This window comes from Oenanthe melanoleuca, chromosome 3, assembly GCF_029582105.1.
Source record: "Oenanthe melanoleuca isolate GR-GAL-2019-014 chromosome 3, OMel1.0, whole genome shotgun sequence".
NCBI lineage: Eukaryota > Metazoa > Chordata > Aves > Passeriformes > Muscicapidae > Oenanthe > Oenanthe melanoleuca.
Window position 1 is genome coordinate 61,181,161 of NC_079336.1, and position 16,502 is coordinate 61,197,662.

Here is a 16,502-nt window from a genome sequence, read left to right on the forward strand (position 1 = left end):
GGGCAATGGCCATTAGGCTGCATGCTACCAGCACTTGTCCAGTGAGCCTGCTTTCTGACCATCATTCTTCTCTTTTATACTTGTGTTTGATGTTATTTTCCTCCAGTGTATTTTATTTTCCATTTCTGGAATCACATTTACATTAACAGTGCAATTGTCTCTGAAAAGGGACTGCCTTCATCTGCAACTTTAAACAAGATGAGAATGGAGAATTATTCACATTGTAAGGATGGGAAAATGTGACTTAAATGATGTAAAAAACTTATATAGTAAAGTCTTCCTGAATATTGGAAGTTTCAACAGCTTAGCTGAAAGAAGCATAGCAAGATACTCAGCAGTGATTTATAAAAACAGCCTTATGCCTTAGCCAGGCCAGATTTTACCATCGTTTCTGGGGTTCATTAGCATCTCATTGCACATGTCGTCCCATTGATCCCAATGGAACAAGCCCACACAATAGACTTCTATTCAAGGGTGGTGAAGGCAGTCCATACGCCCATCCCCAAACACTGAGACATGGCAAAGGTTTGTGAATAGACTGCAGATAATTTTCGTTGTGTCTTCTAGAATTTGTACTAGCCCATTATTAACCTGTAAATATTCACTGGAAACAAGCATTGTTTAAAATTGAGATACAAAATGAGACAAGGATTTTTTTTCTTTCTCTTTAATGAGTCTTCCATGCTTTTGAATGTGTAGTGAAAAAATTCTTCAATAATTTCTATGACTTTATTTGTTTTCACTATAGCTATGAAAACTAAATTGCATTACACTTGTTTCTGAGATGGCAAAACATTAAAACCTTTATTGGTTAGAACACTAATGCTTCCACACTGAGGTAACTGTAAATATTTGAGAATCTTACTTAACCTCAGCGCATCTGGGGTTTCTGATGGGGAAGATTTGGGGGAGGGTGAGGGCAGCTCTCCTGTATGCTGTATCCATCTCCCACCCAGATGTTATTTAAATACCCTATATGATTTAAAGAATAGCATAGTAATCATCAACTACCTAAAGCAGTGAGGGAAAGTGTTCTTAAAAGTCATTGTGTGAGTTTCAGTATCAAGCATAAGAGATGGAGAAAGTTCACAGTAATAAGAATGCAAATAACTGCAAATGACATGGAAAGGCAGAAATAAAAAGAAAACTTGCTCAATTTAGAATGTTAATATTTCAGATGTGACTATGGGCCAGAACATAAAAGCAAAAGAGAAAATAAATACAGGCCTTTGAGCAGCATTATTATCCTTCAACACTGTGTCAAGGCAGATGTGATTCGAAACTGTGTGACAAGTTTTTCTGCCAAGACTGTCAGATTTAGCCCATTCGGCATTCCTGAAGTGTGCACCACTGTTGGAGCACTACACATGGGAAATGTGTATCACAGTCTCGTCTCTGTGGCTGTATTTTGGAGATAATGCAAGTTTGACCAACCAGCTAAAATTGGACTATTTAGTGGATTCATATTCAATAATAATGACAGGTTTTTCCTGGCTTTTTTTTCCCCTGGAATTTCAAAGATGGCAAAATATTTCACTGTTGGCTATTACTATGGCATGTCTGATAGCTGAAGAAATATTCAAACTGATTTTCTAGAACCTTTTCTCTTTGTAGAATTTAGTTTTCAGGTGCTGTTACTACAGAGAAAAAAAAATTACATGCAAACTGTTGATTAAGTGTTTTTTATTGTTTAGGGAAACTGATTTCCTACTTTTGGTAGCAAATGTAATATATCAGAGGATTAACAATTTGCACATCTCTAATTAATTAGGCTTTTACTTCTTAGATTTTATTACTAAGGTTTTGTGCCATATTTTTTCCAGAAGTTTTGTGAATCAGTATTTAAATACAGAAAATAAAGAATCAGCCTTAATTAACTGCACTGGAATGTGTGTCAGTTATTTCCTTTAAGTTTAAATTATCTCCAAAAGCAGTGTCTGGTATGGATCCGATCCTGTTGTCCTCCACAGAATACTTTGAAGATACCAGTAAGTGTTCCAGTTTCATACTTAAAGAATAGGGAGAATTTGTTCTGACCCCTTGTCGCCAACGAATTTAAAATTATATGAATGGAGAAGAGTTTTTCTCTATCCAGGCAAAGGAATTTTATCTCTGGGTCTATCAGTCGGCAGAATTTGACTACAGCAGCCAGGACAGCCTTCTTTTCCCTTCCCAGGCACTGCCCTCATGTCACCCTGCTACCAGAAAGCAAATTCGTGATAAACACAAGAACTAAAACAGTCGTTCAGCCCCTTCAGTTCGGCGATGTCAAAGTGTCAGATGACAAGATACTATCAATCTGAATTATACCGTCAATCTGAATAAAGTCCATTAGTACATCTAGAGCCAAAGCAGCAAGCAGCTCGGGAATCTCAGCCTTCCTCTCTAAAATCAAATGCGCGCTGTTTAGAAACAACCAAATTTCAGCTTTAGCACCCAGTGCGGTGCAGCACAACCCCTTTGTAGCAGCACTTGTCTCACAGACAGCCAGCTGAGAGCTTTCTTTTAACGCAGTGATCTTGGTTTCTTCAGTTGTATCAACGACTACTTGGAGTGATAACAGTTGTAACTACTTTTACACTGAAAGCACAGTTGTCAAAAGTAAAAATTGAATTAAAAACAAGCAGAGCTAGTGAAAACTAATAGCAATAAACCATAAAAACGAATGGTTTTCTAATAAACCCAAAAGAAAAATACATAACACTAATGTAAGCAGTTTTCATATAACTAATTAGATTCTATGTTGCCGGCCAGATCACTAAAGTCAAGGGGAGACAAGATTTAATATTCTGTCATAGTGACACTGTGCAAGAGCAAAGTATATCCAATTTCCATACCAAACTCTACGATAATTCAAAATCGGACACTGCCTTAAAGTGCACCCATTAACTAAAATCCAGTGTTTGAAAAACGCGCAATTTCGATTCGGAGTAGCCTCTAAACCTAAAATCCCCCCTGTGAGCCGCTGCCGCCGGGTTGAGTCCCCCAAGCTCCGGCTCGGTGCCGGCGCTGTGTGGGACGGGACGCTCCTGCACCTGATACTCTGAGTCTCCCCGAGCAGGTTGTCTTTCCAGAAAAACCACCTCTTCCTTCCTCACCAAATCCCTGTGCCTTTACCAAAATAGGAATTAAAAGGTGGGATAGAGCACGTTAATTTGATGTAGCTACAACTTAGCCGTATTCTTCACCCCCTCCGACTCCTGGAACAGTGAAAACATTTGGTTTTCTGACTCCTGGGGTTTAATTTCGTTGCTGTGCCGTCGGGGGCAGTTTGGCTGGTCTGAACCGCGGCTTCTCCGCAGCCCCATCCCGAATGTCCCTGGCCGGGGGATGGCGGGCATTTGTCCGGTCGGAGCGGCAGCGGCAGCGCAGCCAGCGCGCCCGAGGCAGCGGGGACCCGACCGCGGAGCGCTCCCACCGCCGGGACGGGACGGGCCGGGACGGGGCGGCCCCGCCAGGAACGGGCCGGGTGGGTGTCCTTCCACGTGGCTGCACCCAAGAGGGACAATTCCCACGCACCGCTCTGTTGTGCCTTTTTTTTCTTCCTTCTTTCCTTCCTTCTCCGTTTCCCCCTTTCCCCCTCTTTCTCTCATTTTCTTTCTTTCTTTTTCTTTCTTTCTTTCTTTTCTTTCTTTCTTTCTTTCTTTCTTTCTTTCTTTCTTTCTTTCTTTCTTTCTTTCTTTCTTTCTTTCTTTCTTTCTTTCTTTCTTTCTTTCTTTCTTTCTTTCTTTCTTTCTTTCTTTCCTTCTTTCCTTCTTTCCTTCTTTCCTTCTTTCCTTCTTTCCTTCTTTCTTTTTTTTTTCATTCTTTCCTTCCTTCTTTCCTTCTTTCCTTCTTTCCTTTTTCTTTCTCTTTCCTTTTTTTTTTCCCTCCCTTTATCTCTCTCCTTGTGCTTCTTTTCTTTATTCATCGATGTTTTCTCTTTCTTTGGAGCTGCAAAGGAAAGCCAGCGATGAAGGCTGGCCGCGCTAGGCAGTGTCACGGCCAGCAGTTGTGCTGGAGCAGGGCTGCTTGTTTCCGAAACGACTTTCCCGGCGATGCTCCCTGTGCTCGGGATTTAACCTTGCGTGTCTTTCCCAGCTCTTTGCTTTGCCCTAAGGCGGCCCGGAGCGGAGCCGGGTCCAGCCGCCCCGTCCCGTGAGGGGGATGTTGCGGGAGTGAAGGAGGGACTGGCCCGCACAGCCGAGACAGGGGCGTTGGGAAGCAGCGACATTCCCGGGGAAGGGGACAGAAAATTGTTAGCAATACTCCTTCAAGGAACACCTTCTCTTCCGTCCCAGCGCCCGCCCCTCTCGCCCGGCGGCGCACCGACGGCTCCGTAGTCCGGCATGGTCCCACACCGAGGAAACCCCGTCCCGAAGGTGAGCGGGGCTCGCAGGAGCAGCTCGCCTTCAGGAGGTGAGAACAGGACCCCTCCTGTTGCTTCTCCCCCGACGGCATCTTTTTGCCCTCCTCTTCTCTGTCCCCGTCAGACTTGAACTTTTCCAAACCAAGACGTGCGTCTGCTCCGGAGCGGCGGACGCGGGGCGGAAGGGTGGGAGCCGCAGACTCTCGAGCAGCCTCCAAACCGGGGCCGGGGTTTTCCCCGATCCTGCGCGGTTTTCTGCCGCTGTCGCCGTCACCGTATCAAGTTTTTCTCATTTGTTTCACCCCAGCTCCACGGGAGAAAAGGACTCAGGGAGCAGCGGGCAGGCCCCGGGAGCCACCGGAGAGCGGCTCTGCAGGGCGCGGAGACCGGCGGCGCCCGGCGCTGGGGTCGGACGGTCCTGCAGAGTCCGGGCCCGGCCAAATTTCCTGCCTGCTTGTCCAACAAACCTGGCAGCTGGGAAAAAGTCTAGGGTGGTTTACGGCTTTCGAGGTGGAAGCGTGATAAAGCCGAGATCGTGTTCGTTTGATATATTCTCCTAAACGGCATTTTTATTTCTTTTTCTTTTCTTCTTTTCTTTTTTCTCCTTTTCTTTTCCTTTTCTTTTCTTTTCTTTTCTTTTCTTTTCTTTTCTTTTCTTTTCTTTTCTTTTCTTTTCTTTTCTTTTCTTTTCTTTTCTTTTCTTTTCTTTTCTTTTCTTTTCTTTTCTTTTCTTTTCTTTTCTTTTCTTTTCTTTTCTTTTCTTTTCTTTTCTTTTCTTTTCTTTTCTTTTCTTTCTCACCGCAGGGTTTACTGATAGTGCTAGAATCAGAAGGCTTTAATTTTGCTCAGCAGATTAACCACAGTTAAACTCAGTGGGACGAAAATATCCCTCTTTCTCCGACTCTTCGCTTTCCTCGGGGCCTGGACACTGTGGACAAACGAGGTCCTGCCAAGATTTCTTCCGGGCCCTAAGCATCTCTCGGAAAGTGGACACTCAGCCCGTCAGTTTCCCCCGAGAGAGGGGAGAACCAGGGACAGCTCCGGGAGTTCCATGGGTGGCACGGCTGGCTCCCGTCCTGTCCTGTCGGACAGTCCAGCACTCATCGCGTACGCACCGCCGGGGGCTGGGAAGATGCGCTGGAAAACCACACGCCCTTCCCCGGACACGAAGGCTGCTCCCAGCGCCGGGGAATTCTCACCTCCCCATCCCGAGAGACCTCGCAGGCGGCCACGCCGGTTCAATCCGCACCCGGCGCAGCGGCAGGCGCGGGGCTCGGCCGAGAGCTGAGGTGGCGACACCCGCCCCGGGTGCCCCGCCCGCCTTGCCCGGCCGAGCCCCCACCAGCTCGGCCCCGCGCACCCTCCTCCCTTCCCCGCTCCGCCGCCGCTGCGGCCGGTGCCCGGGACACAGCTACTTACTGGCGCGAACGCCTGGGGCTGTTTGCAGAGCTGCCCCCGAGCTGGCTCCCTTCCCGCCTGCGTCCGGCCCGGCCCGGCCCTCCGGTCCCACCGACGGCTGCTCCGGCCGCCCCGCCGAGGCCAGCGGAGCCCCGGGGGCTGCGGCCACCCCTCCCGCCGCCAAGCACACCGGCTTGCCGCCGCACCCTGGCTTTCCGCTTTTATTTAAAGGGAGTCACTGGCCCGGGGGGAGGCGGGTTTCCCAGCCCGCACCTTCCCGCGGCTGATGCCCGAGTCACCATCGCTCATTTAAACAAAGCGGCTGCCCAGGTACGAGGCAGTTGCGGCCAGCCCGCCCCGGCGAGGGCCAGCCGCTGCCGCACCGCACGCCCCGGCCGCGGGGGGACGGGGAAAGGGGGAGGGAAAGGCAAACAAAGCGTGGAGCCGCGGCTGGAGCCGGGCATGCTGTAGGACGGGGGCTACCGACGTCCCCAACCCCTCCCGCAGTGGTGGAGGGACTTCCCCGGGCGGCTTCTGCTCGCTGCTGCCCGAGACCAGGGTTTGCCGGCCGGCCCCTCGCAGCCCCCTGCCTCCCTACTGTAGACGGGATGAGGTTTTATATTGGAAATGAGGAGGCAGGGGGAGGAGAAGGCGCGCACACGGAGCGATGAGTGTGCGGTGTCAATCAGAGGGGTTTTGTGTCTCCTTGACTCCTGATGGTCCGTGGCTGAGGTGTCCCGGGTGGCACCACAATGAATATGAATAGGGGTCCTTGCTAAATGGGACAGTCAAAGCGCACCGCCCTGAATAATGGCACGTCATCCTAACTAGACCATTATACATAGGAGGGCTCCTTTTGTCTCTGCTCTCTGCTGCAGCTCTATAAAAGCCCCTCTTTCTCAAGCTGAGGTTAGTCCAAGCATACACTAACTAGCCATCCTGTAAACAGGCTGAGTAACCGGGTGGAGAAAGAGACAGAGGAGACATTGGAGAGAGAGGGGGTTGAGAGGCTTTCTTCCTCTTCCTCCAGCATTTCCAGCTCTTCGCTGGCAGACCCTGCCGTCCGTTATTTGTCTTTTCGTTTTGTTTTTGTTGCTTTTTGAAGGAGAGTTGTCTTGTTCCGCCACCTCCAGAGCAGGGAAGAGTTTCTTGCTCAGAAGCCCGAATACAATGAATTCTGACTCCAGCTCTGTCTCCAGCAGAGCTTCCTCGCCAGACATGGATGAGATGTACCTGCGAGACCATCACCACCACCACCACCATCACCACCACCAAGACAGCCGGCTCAACTCTGTCTCCTCCACCCAGAACGACCTGGTGCAGAAGATGTCTGGGGAAGGCCTCACCAGGAACGGTTCCAAGGCCGGAGGGGAAGGCAGCAAGTACAAAATCAAGAAGCAGCTTTCAGAGCAGGACCTGCAGCAGCTGCGGCTGAAGATCAACGGCCGGGAGCGCAAGAGGATGCACGACCTCAACCTCGCCATGGACGGACTGCGGGAGGTGATGCCCTACGCTCACGGACCTTCCGTGAGAAAACTCTCCAAAATCGCCACCCTCCTGCTAGCCAGAAACTATATCCTGATGCTCACCAGCTCCCTGGAGGAGATGAAGAGGCTAGTTGGGGAAATCTACGGGGGACACCACTCGGCCTTTCACTGCGGCACGGTGGGACACTCTGCCGGGCACCCGCCCCACGCCGCCGGCACTGTGCACCAGGTGCATCCCATCCTCGGCAGCGCCTTGTCCTCCGCCAACACCTCCTCCTCCCTCTCCGCCTCCCTGCCGGCCATCGGCACCATCCGGCCCCCACACTCCCTGCTCAAGACCCCCTCGACACCCCCCGCCCTGCAGCTCGGCAGCGGCTTCCAGCACTGGGCGGGCTTGCCGTGCCCCTGCACCATCTGCCAGATGCCTCCCCCGCCCCACCTCTCGGCCCTCACCGCCTCCAACATGGCCAGGATCTCGGGGGAGACCAAGGACCTCCTGAAGTGACTCGGCGGGGCTCCCCCGGCGCTGCCCCGGACGGAGAGGGGGCACGGACCTGCCCCCGCCCACCAAGCCCTCTGTAACACGGGATTAGTGTAGTAAGGACCTTGCAAAGGTAATGTTCTACCCGCCTCCTCGGGCCGTGTTTTCTTATTATACTAAACTGGAAAAAAAAAGTCCCTGTTGTAAAAAGAATGATGATAATAATAATGATAATAATAATGATAATAATAATAATGCCGCTGTTGGTAATCAAATGTAAATGATTCCTTAAAATGTATGTAAAAGGAAAAAAAAAAAAAAAAAAGACATGGTTGTCATTGTAGTGTTCACAGCTACCAAGAAACGATGAAATCGGTTTGGGGCTTTTTTCCATTCTTTTTTTTCCCGGGCTTTTCCTTTCTTTCCTTTGGCACGGCGACACCTCCGAAACCTCCCGTTCCGACCCTGGCTGCGGCAGCGCAGCGGCGGCCCAAGGTAGACCAGAGAGCGCCTGCATGCTTTCCGCCCCAGCTTGTCACCCGTGGGGACCGGCCACAGGCGGCTCCCCTGGCAACAGGGACTTCCGAGGGAATTCACTAAAGTTTGCGAGTGTGGTTTATGGTTTGGGGTTTTTGTAGTTCGGTGGTTTTTTGTTTTGTTTGTTTTGTTTTTACATAATTGGTTATGATGCCGTTTTATTTGCGCTACTTTTTCTTCTTCCCTCTGTGAAGAAAAAAAAAAAAAAAACAAAACAAAAAAGAGGAAAATAGTGTACAACATAGCACAACCCTCCAGCAGATTTGTTTTGCCAAATCTCCCATCTCCTGCTCTCGGTGAAGTGTGATGATTTAGCTGTCTGGGTACAAATTTCTGTTGCTGGCTCTGGGTTTATTCGTGTTTGCTGCTTTTTAAATTTTTTTAAAAAAATTATTATTATTATTTTTGCTATGGTTTGGTTTTGCATGCGGGGTCAGCTCTTGCCAGATCAGTGATTTGTATATCTAAATCGGAAGCTTTGTTGCTGTTTATTTCCTTTTCGATATATTTTCCTGGGAGTTTGCTTGAAATAATGTTATTCTTCATTTCGTTCGTTTGTTTTGTTTGTTTTCGGTTGGGGCCTCAAAGACACCACCATGTCTTTATTTTTTATATATTCTTGATAATAACTATCGATATATTTATTATTGACCAGTGTTTCTGGATGAGATTTCCAAATAAAGTAAAAAATTAATTCCAAGCTGCCTGTTTCGCCTTTTTCCGGGACTGGAAGCTGAGCAAAGGCGCCGTATCTGATCGCTTTGGGTTTCGTCAGGACTTCCCGGGCACAGCTCTGCGTGCCCTGCCTCGGACGGAGCCACGAACCCGATGTCCTCAGGTGTGTGCGAGCTGCCGGCAGCCTCCAGCAGCTTCCCAGCGGGCTGGGAGCCGCCAGGAATTGGGGTGTCCCGTGGCCAGTCCCGCAGCCAGCGCCGGGGAGGGGCGCTGGGGCCTCCATGGGCAACAACTTTTCTTTCGAAAAAAAGCTTTCCGTCCTTTTTATCGGGAGGGGAATGGTATGACGGACAGAGGTGGGAAAGGCAGCTCTGCCCCGCCGGGAGGCGGCTCTCCACGGGGATGAGCGCGGCTGGCGGCTCCCAGCGCCCTGCGGCTCGGCACGGGGAGCGCGGTCCTGCCGCCCGGCCAGCCCCCCACGGGAAAGGGGGGTCCGGGAGGGACCCAAGGAGAACGAGAAGGAGACTCCCTCCGAGGCGTAAGTTGAGCAGTGACAGAGGAAGGATGGATGGGGCACTTAAACCGAAATGCCAAACAACTTTCAGACAGGCACCTGTGGCCATCCGTGCCGGTGAGCGGGCTGTGCAGCACTGCAGCACCCGTGTTAGCGTTAAGACATAAGCACGCATACACAAACATATGGAAACGAAAAAATGTGTATTTACTACAAAAACACGAATTAACAAATCATGTTGTAAAAAAGCCACCCCCTGCCTGAGGTAAATCCTTGTAGTAATTCAGCAAGATGATCAAGAGATGCTGCAGTCTTCCTTCCTTCCTTCCTTCCTTCCTTCCTTCCTTCCTTCCTTCCTTCCTTCCTTCCTTCCTTCCTTCCTTCCTTCCTTCCTTCCTTCCTTCCTTCCTTCCTTCCTTCCTTCCTTCCTTCCTTCCTTCCTTCCTTCCTTCCTGCCTCCCTCCCTCCCTCCCTCCCTCCCGCAGCAGGAGAGCGGGCTGCCCACCCGACTGTGCCCCACGCACCTTCCATGCGGGCTGACACGGTTCCATCGGGCCCCCATCCTCCCCGACTCCGCATCTTTCCCGGCCCTGCATCCCTCCCCTCGGAGCGGGGCAAGCAGGGTATCCTCGGACGGCTCTGGGCTGTAAATAGGAACCGAGAGGAGAGCGAATGCACTCCTTCGGATGGGAGTCGGCAGTCGAGCCCGGGCCCGCTGCCACCCCCGGCAGCGCTTCTTTCCCTTCCCTTCCCTTCCCTTCCCTTCCCTTCCCTTCCCTTCCCTTCCCTTCCCTTCCCTTCCCTTCCCTTCCCTTCCCTTCCCTTCCCTTCCCTTCCCTTCCCTTCCCTTCCCTTCCCTTCCCTTCCCTTCCCTTCCCTTCCCTTCCCTTCCCTTCCCTTCCCTTCCCTTCCCTTCCCTTCCCTTCCCTTCCCTTCCCTTCCCTTCCCTTCCCTTCCCTTCCCTTCCCTTCCCTTCCCTTCCCTTCCCTTCCCTTCCCTTCCCTTCCCTTCCCTTCCCTTCCCTTCCCTTCCCTTCCCTTCCCTTCCCTTCCCTTCCCTTCCCTTCCCTTCCCTTCCCTTCCCTTCCCTTCCCCTACAGTAATGAGTAATATCTGTGTGCACACATATAAAATACATTTATGAATATAAACAAAAATAATATAAATATAAATCAGAGGGGGATGGACACCATTGGTTTTCCCTTGTGCATCCCCTTGCTGACCACTGGGTCCCGGCACAGCTGTGCTGTGGAGGAGGCAGATGCTGCTCCTTGTCGCAGGGGAAAGCACCAACCCCTCCCTTCCCAGTGCTTCCCTGTTCCCATGGGGGAGGACCCCACTGCCTCTGCCTCCAGGGGTCTGCCACAAATTTGAATAAAAACGCCAGGCAGTGGTATTCAACTCTCCAAGCTGTGGGGTTTCTTTTGTCCCCCACCCTCCCATGCCACCACACCCCCCACCTGACAAGCCCAACCCAGACAGTCCCCTCACACCTCTTCTCCAGCTACATGGGGCCAGGGAAGAGGTGGGGGTAGGCTTGTGTTTTGATTAATATGGAAATAAAATGCAGAAATAGCAGCAGTACTTAGCTTCATTGCTTCAGTTTAGAGATTTATTGGTGAGGAGATAAACACTAGGCTGGGAGCCTTGCTCAGTAATTCACAGTTCCCATCAGTTATTACCAAATGAGCAAACAGTTTTTCTTTGAAGTCACAGAGGGGAAAAAAAAAGAAATGAGAAAAAAAAAGGAGGATTTTTTTAATAGGTTGCTTCATGTCTGGACCTTGTCTTTCTGCCCAGCTGCCCTGACTGGGCCCCTACTCTCCAAGCAAAACTTGTGAGTTTAATAAAGAGTTTATTAAGGATGTGTATCTCTTAAAATGCATGTCTCCCTCCAACTCCCTCTGCCTCCCTCCAACTTTTTTCCATATTTTCCTACTTCTCCTATCCAACTTTTTAAATTTTGTATTTTCTATTTTCTGAAGCCCCACTTTCCCTCCTGCAGAAGCAGGCAGGCATGGATTTGAGCCGGAAAGTGCTGTCACAAGATGACATCGTGCTGCTGCCAGGGAAAACAAAGGGGCAAGATTGAGAGGGGGAAATGGGTACTTTGGGGGCACAAAAACCCCTTCTCAGGTCTGAAAGACAAGCAGCCAACTAAGGTTCTAAGTAGAATCTAAACACTAAAATGTAAGCAGACATATTTCACTGAAGCTCTGTGAAATTGAAGGATTTGAGCATGTTCCCTTGCTTTCAGTGTATTAGAAATACCTAGAGATATCCACACTGTACTGCCTAAAGTTGACCCACAACCTGCAGCAGGACATGTCAGTGAGACATCCTAGAGCATCTCAGAGGCAGTAAATATCTGTTTAAGTGGCTGAATTGAGCCTAACAATCATAGAATCATGAAGGATTCAAGTAGAAAAAATTAAGTTGTAAAAGACCTTTAAGGCCACTGAATCCAATAATAATTCTAACACTACCAAGTTCACCACTAAACCATGTCCCTAAGTCCCACTAAACCATGTTCTTAAGTTCCTTCTTAATTTATTTTGAATAGGGAAACAGAGTAAGAACAAAATTATCACCAAAAAATCCCCAACCAAACCCTGCATAATGGAATATTTGAATAAAAAGCTGCACTTCAACCAAAGAGGAAAAACAAAACAAATGCACCTCAACATTTACAGAAAGATCTTCCCCCAGTTGCTAACCACTTTTTAAATAAAGAAACTTAATTGTTAATTGTTAATAAATTTCTCTGTTTTTTCAAATAATCAGTTTTGATTAAAATTATGAAAGGTTTTTGGGTCAAATGAATAAAACAAAAAGGAATTGTCAATCTTATGACACATCAGGGACGTGATATAATTTTTGGTGGAGTTGTATCCATATCTGTGCTCTCATCCAACAACTGCTCAGCATCCAAAAGCTGGTGAGTTGGAGACACTGAACTGCAGATACCAGAAGGGTGAATTAAAGTGCTTGTAGCCTGCTTACCTCAACAAACCTTTCTTGTGTCTTTCATTTCTCTCTTCTGAAGCTGGAAAAAAATCCTTTTTTCTTGATATTACATTGAGGTTAGCACTTAGATAAGCACAGTGCAGCAGCAGAAGAATGAAGTTTGGCTGATGGGCAAAACTTCTTAAAAATTAGTATCATCAGTTGAGGCCATGTGACCAAAATCTATGCCTACATCCCCCAAGTCTGTGAACTTGTGGTAGGTTCAGGATAGGGCTCTATATGGCCTTGGCAAAAAACCTGGAGATCTATTTTAATTTGATATTATTATGTTTGTTTTTTTCCCAAAGAGTTGTGGCTGTTGATGTGCACATCTTGAAAGTTACCTGGCAGAGCAGCATCAGGGGCTGTCAGATGAACAAGGGAATAACTACAAGAAATGCAGTGTTATATACAAAAAATGCAGTGCAATTTAGTGTTTAGGATGAAGATGATTTGTGGAGACCCACAGCTCTAAAACTAATGAATCCCTCGAAAAAAACCAAATTTGCACAGGGCCTGGTCCTGATGTCTGGTAAGGCAAGCTAATAAAAGCAGGTAAGACTCAATTTTTAAGACAGAAATAGCAGAGTTTCCACAAAACAGGGGAGGAATGGAGCTGTGGTCTCTGAATGCATTAACCACCTCCAGAAAACCCTCTCTCATGTTAGGGATGTATATGAGGATGCAAGAGTGCCATAGTCACACCTTCACCAGAGGAAATATTTACAGTTTATTAATGAAAGGAAATTGATGTACATGTTACAAAAAAGGGATTGTGTTTTTGGCAATGCTAAATTACTTTTCTGAATATTTACTCTTTGTGGGCCTTTTTCTTGTGTGCGTGTGTACCTTTTTTTCTTTTTAATTTATTTTACTTTTCTTAATTGCTTCCTACCCAGTGGCTCTGACTACCACACACCAGGTGCTATTTTGCTCTGTTTCAGCTATAAATTGTTTCAGCTATTATTGTCTCTCTGAAAAAACATGACATTCCATTTGTATTTTTTAGGAACCAGAGAAATGTTTCACAACTAATAAAAACTTATTTTACAAAACATGACCTTCAACCTGAGGGAGTTGCAAACCCTAATCCATGGGGTCAGAGGAAGAATAATAACATGACATAAAACATCCTCTTTCCTGACATTTATTTTTGTTGATAAACAAAGGTCTGTCAAGTGCCATACACGAAGTAGACGACTAAACATGCAGTTTATCCCTTGTGCTGCCCTGCTTTGCAGAGGAATTGGCCATGGTGGATTCTGTGGTCTGTGCTGTCAGATCTTCACACAGCAAATGAATTTTCAGTTACTAGGAGAAAGGCAGCTTGAAACATATACTGGAAGAGCTTCCATACTCAGTTTCAGCATTTGGTTTCCTCCTAAAACTGCAAGTGACTGCAACAGGAATTAGTCACAACAGTGGTGGCCATGGGTGGCCTGATGGTTTGCTTGAGCACAATGAGAATTGAGTTTGGACACCACTCCAAGTTAGTGCTGATACTCACAGTGGGCTACAAATATCTCAGACATAGACCTGTCAGGGAAGGAAACCATGGAAAACTTGTGCACACTTCCATGCAAAGGCCCAGACTGTAACCAGTGTCTGAACATCTCTGAGTCTCATAAATTGGCAAAGGATCTAAACTAGAAGGGTCTGGAGGCTTCATTTCCATGGGAGTTGGACACAGTGCTTCCAGACCTTTGTCACAGAAGTCCTGCCACATCCATGCTGTCTTTGCAGGGAATACAGGAGAGTGGTTGCCGTGGGGCAGCCTTTCTGTGCCTGTGGGTGGGTCTAGCTGGGTCCCTTCTGCCCTGCAGGAGTGTCCCCTGTGAGCCTGGTGTGTGCTGCCTGCCCTGCCTCCCCTTCTCCCAGTGCATCTCTCTGAATGACTGCTGTGACCTGGGTCTCCTGTGCTGCCTGTAGCCAGCCAACCTTCAGGCATGGCCAGCTCCAAGGGGCTCCATGTGTTTTGGAGGGTGATTCCTGAGCAGGCAGGACTGCTCCTTGTGGCCCTGAGACCATACCTGTTAGCAGTGCATGTACCCTTTTCCTTTCTCATTGGCCATCTTTGGGAGGTTCAGTTGTGCTCAATTTTGAAGCAGGACAAGGTATGCTCTGCAAAAGCACTTGAGCAGTCTTTTCAAAGCTTCAGATCTTCCTTTCCATAGTTTGTTTTTCCCTAGTCGCTCGAGCATGATCCATTTGCCCTTTCCAGAGGTGTAGATGTACATCCTACTACTTCATACTTCATTACTTGTGCCAGGATTTGAGCTTTTTCCTTATCTAAGTGCAGCTGTGGATGTCTGCCTCCCCTCACATCATCACTCTCCTGTGTCTGTTGGGTGCTCTAGGTTTTTCCATTTCTCAGGGCTCTATAAGATGTCCAAGATTTCCATTCCAAGCTAGAATCACGGACTCCATCTCTCCTAGTAAATTAAGCAGTGCTACATAGCGTTCTCAGGCACTGTAGCTCAATTATTTATAGAGTCAAATTGTTACAACAGCTCCTGGCATGTTTTGGCTCTGGGCAGCTAATGCTCTCCTGAACATTTCCCAGGCATGGTTTGGGGATAGCATAGGCCAAAGGCCAATCCCAGCAGGCAATTTGTGTTCAGCCACACTGCCTGGAAAGCAAGAATTTAATAATGTGGACACATGCCAGTCTGTGCCAGTTGGCTTCAGAGCCAGGTAATGGTCACAGGCATGTTTTGTAGAGATGTAGTCTCAGTCTTTTTCCCTTACAGAGAGCTTTTGCCCTTGCTGTCATCTCTTTCTCTCTGTCTTTCTCTCCACATTACCAGGGGAATACATTTTCTCCGTGAAGTGAGATATTTATCAGAATTATTAACTGATCAAGGTCCCCAGGATTTGATTTGCTTTCATTACTTTTTGGCTTTCTCTGCTTAGCTTTTCCCAGTTGTACATGATTGGTTTACTGAACTATGAAACTGTAAAGAATGTCTATTTCTACTTTGGTGCCATGTGCAAGAAATCCTTCTTTTCTTGTGGGTTTCACATCAACATGGGGCAAAAGATGCCCATGACAGCCACTTTTTCAGTTTATAAATATGACACGTAGACATAAAATAGCCCTCAGTATCAGAATTCTTCATACACCCAGAGACAGTGCATCCTCATCTGTCATCAAATCTCCACCAAGAAAATGAATCCACTCCCAAATTTGTAAGCAGCTGGTGAAAGCAGTGAGCTTTGGCTTTCTGCTATGTAGGAATCACATACCTTGTGGGAGAAGTGGTTCCAGGCACAGGCTGAATAAGCTCAGGCCTTTCCCTTGGGACTCATCTCCTCTTCTTTCTGCCTGATTAGACCAAAGCTTAGACTAAGCTGTACTTAGTTCCCCATCCTTCACTTGCTTCAGCTATTTTAATTTATCAATACAAAGCTATAATCCAAAGAGAAAACTTCACTTTTCTCTTTTTTATTGTGTTTCCTAAAATGTTGCAGTGGGTTTTTTCTTCCCACTGGTGCATTTCATCAGTCTGGCAGCACTCCATCCATGCTTTTGAGTCACAGCTCCTTTTTACAGTGTCTTGGTATCCAAGGTTTCTGCCCCATGTGGATTTGACCTGAGATCTCTGGGGGTGACTCTGCTTCCAGCAATACAGCAGAAGGACATTTCTCCTGTACATGCAGAATCAGCATTTCAGTTCCTTCTCCGTTTGTCATTTTGGGTCAGGCTCCTTTAGCTGCCCTGCCCCAATGAAGACCCCAGCATGTCCCACATCTTGCAGGCCCCACAGTCAGCAGGTGACCCTTTCTTTGACACTGTCAGGTTCAGTTGCTTGAACATCTCCTGCTCATCCCCTCACCCCACCACCAGCTCCATCCATCTCTCTCCATGGGCAGCCCTCTTCCTCCAGCTGCAGCATCTTCCATTCCAGCCTTCACTGCTGTGGCTGTCTCACCTTGCCATTGCATCTGCCTGACCATCTGTTGAATCATGTGCAATATAAATAACAGCTAGTGACAAATAATAGCTACAGATACCCTCCTGTAATAGTCTGGTGGTCTCACTGGACACTTGCCACTT

The 16,502-nt window shown here is 48.0% G+C and overlaps 1 protein-coding gene across 1 annotated transcript; it reads left to right on the forward strand.

Moving 5' to 3' along the window:
- The first annotated feature begins 6,916 nt into the window (after positions 1-6,916).
- OLIG3 (oligodendrocyte transcription factor 3) lies at positions 6,917-7,738 on the forward strand. Its single transcript, XM_056488231.1, has one exon. The coding sequence runs from the start codon at positions 6,917-6,919 to the stop codon at positions 7,736-7,738; it is 822 nt and encodes a 273-aa protein (XP_056344206.1).
- The last annotated feature ends 8,764 nt before the right edge of the window (positions 7,739-16,502 follow it).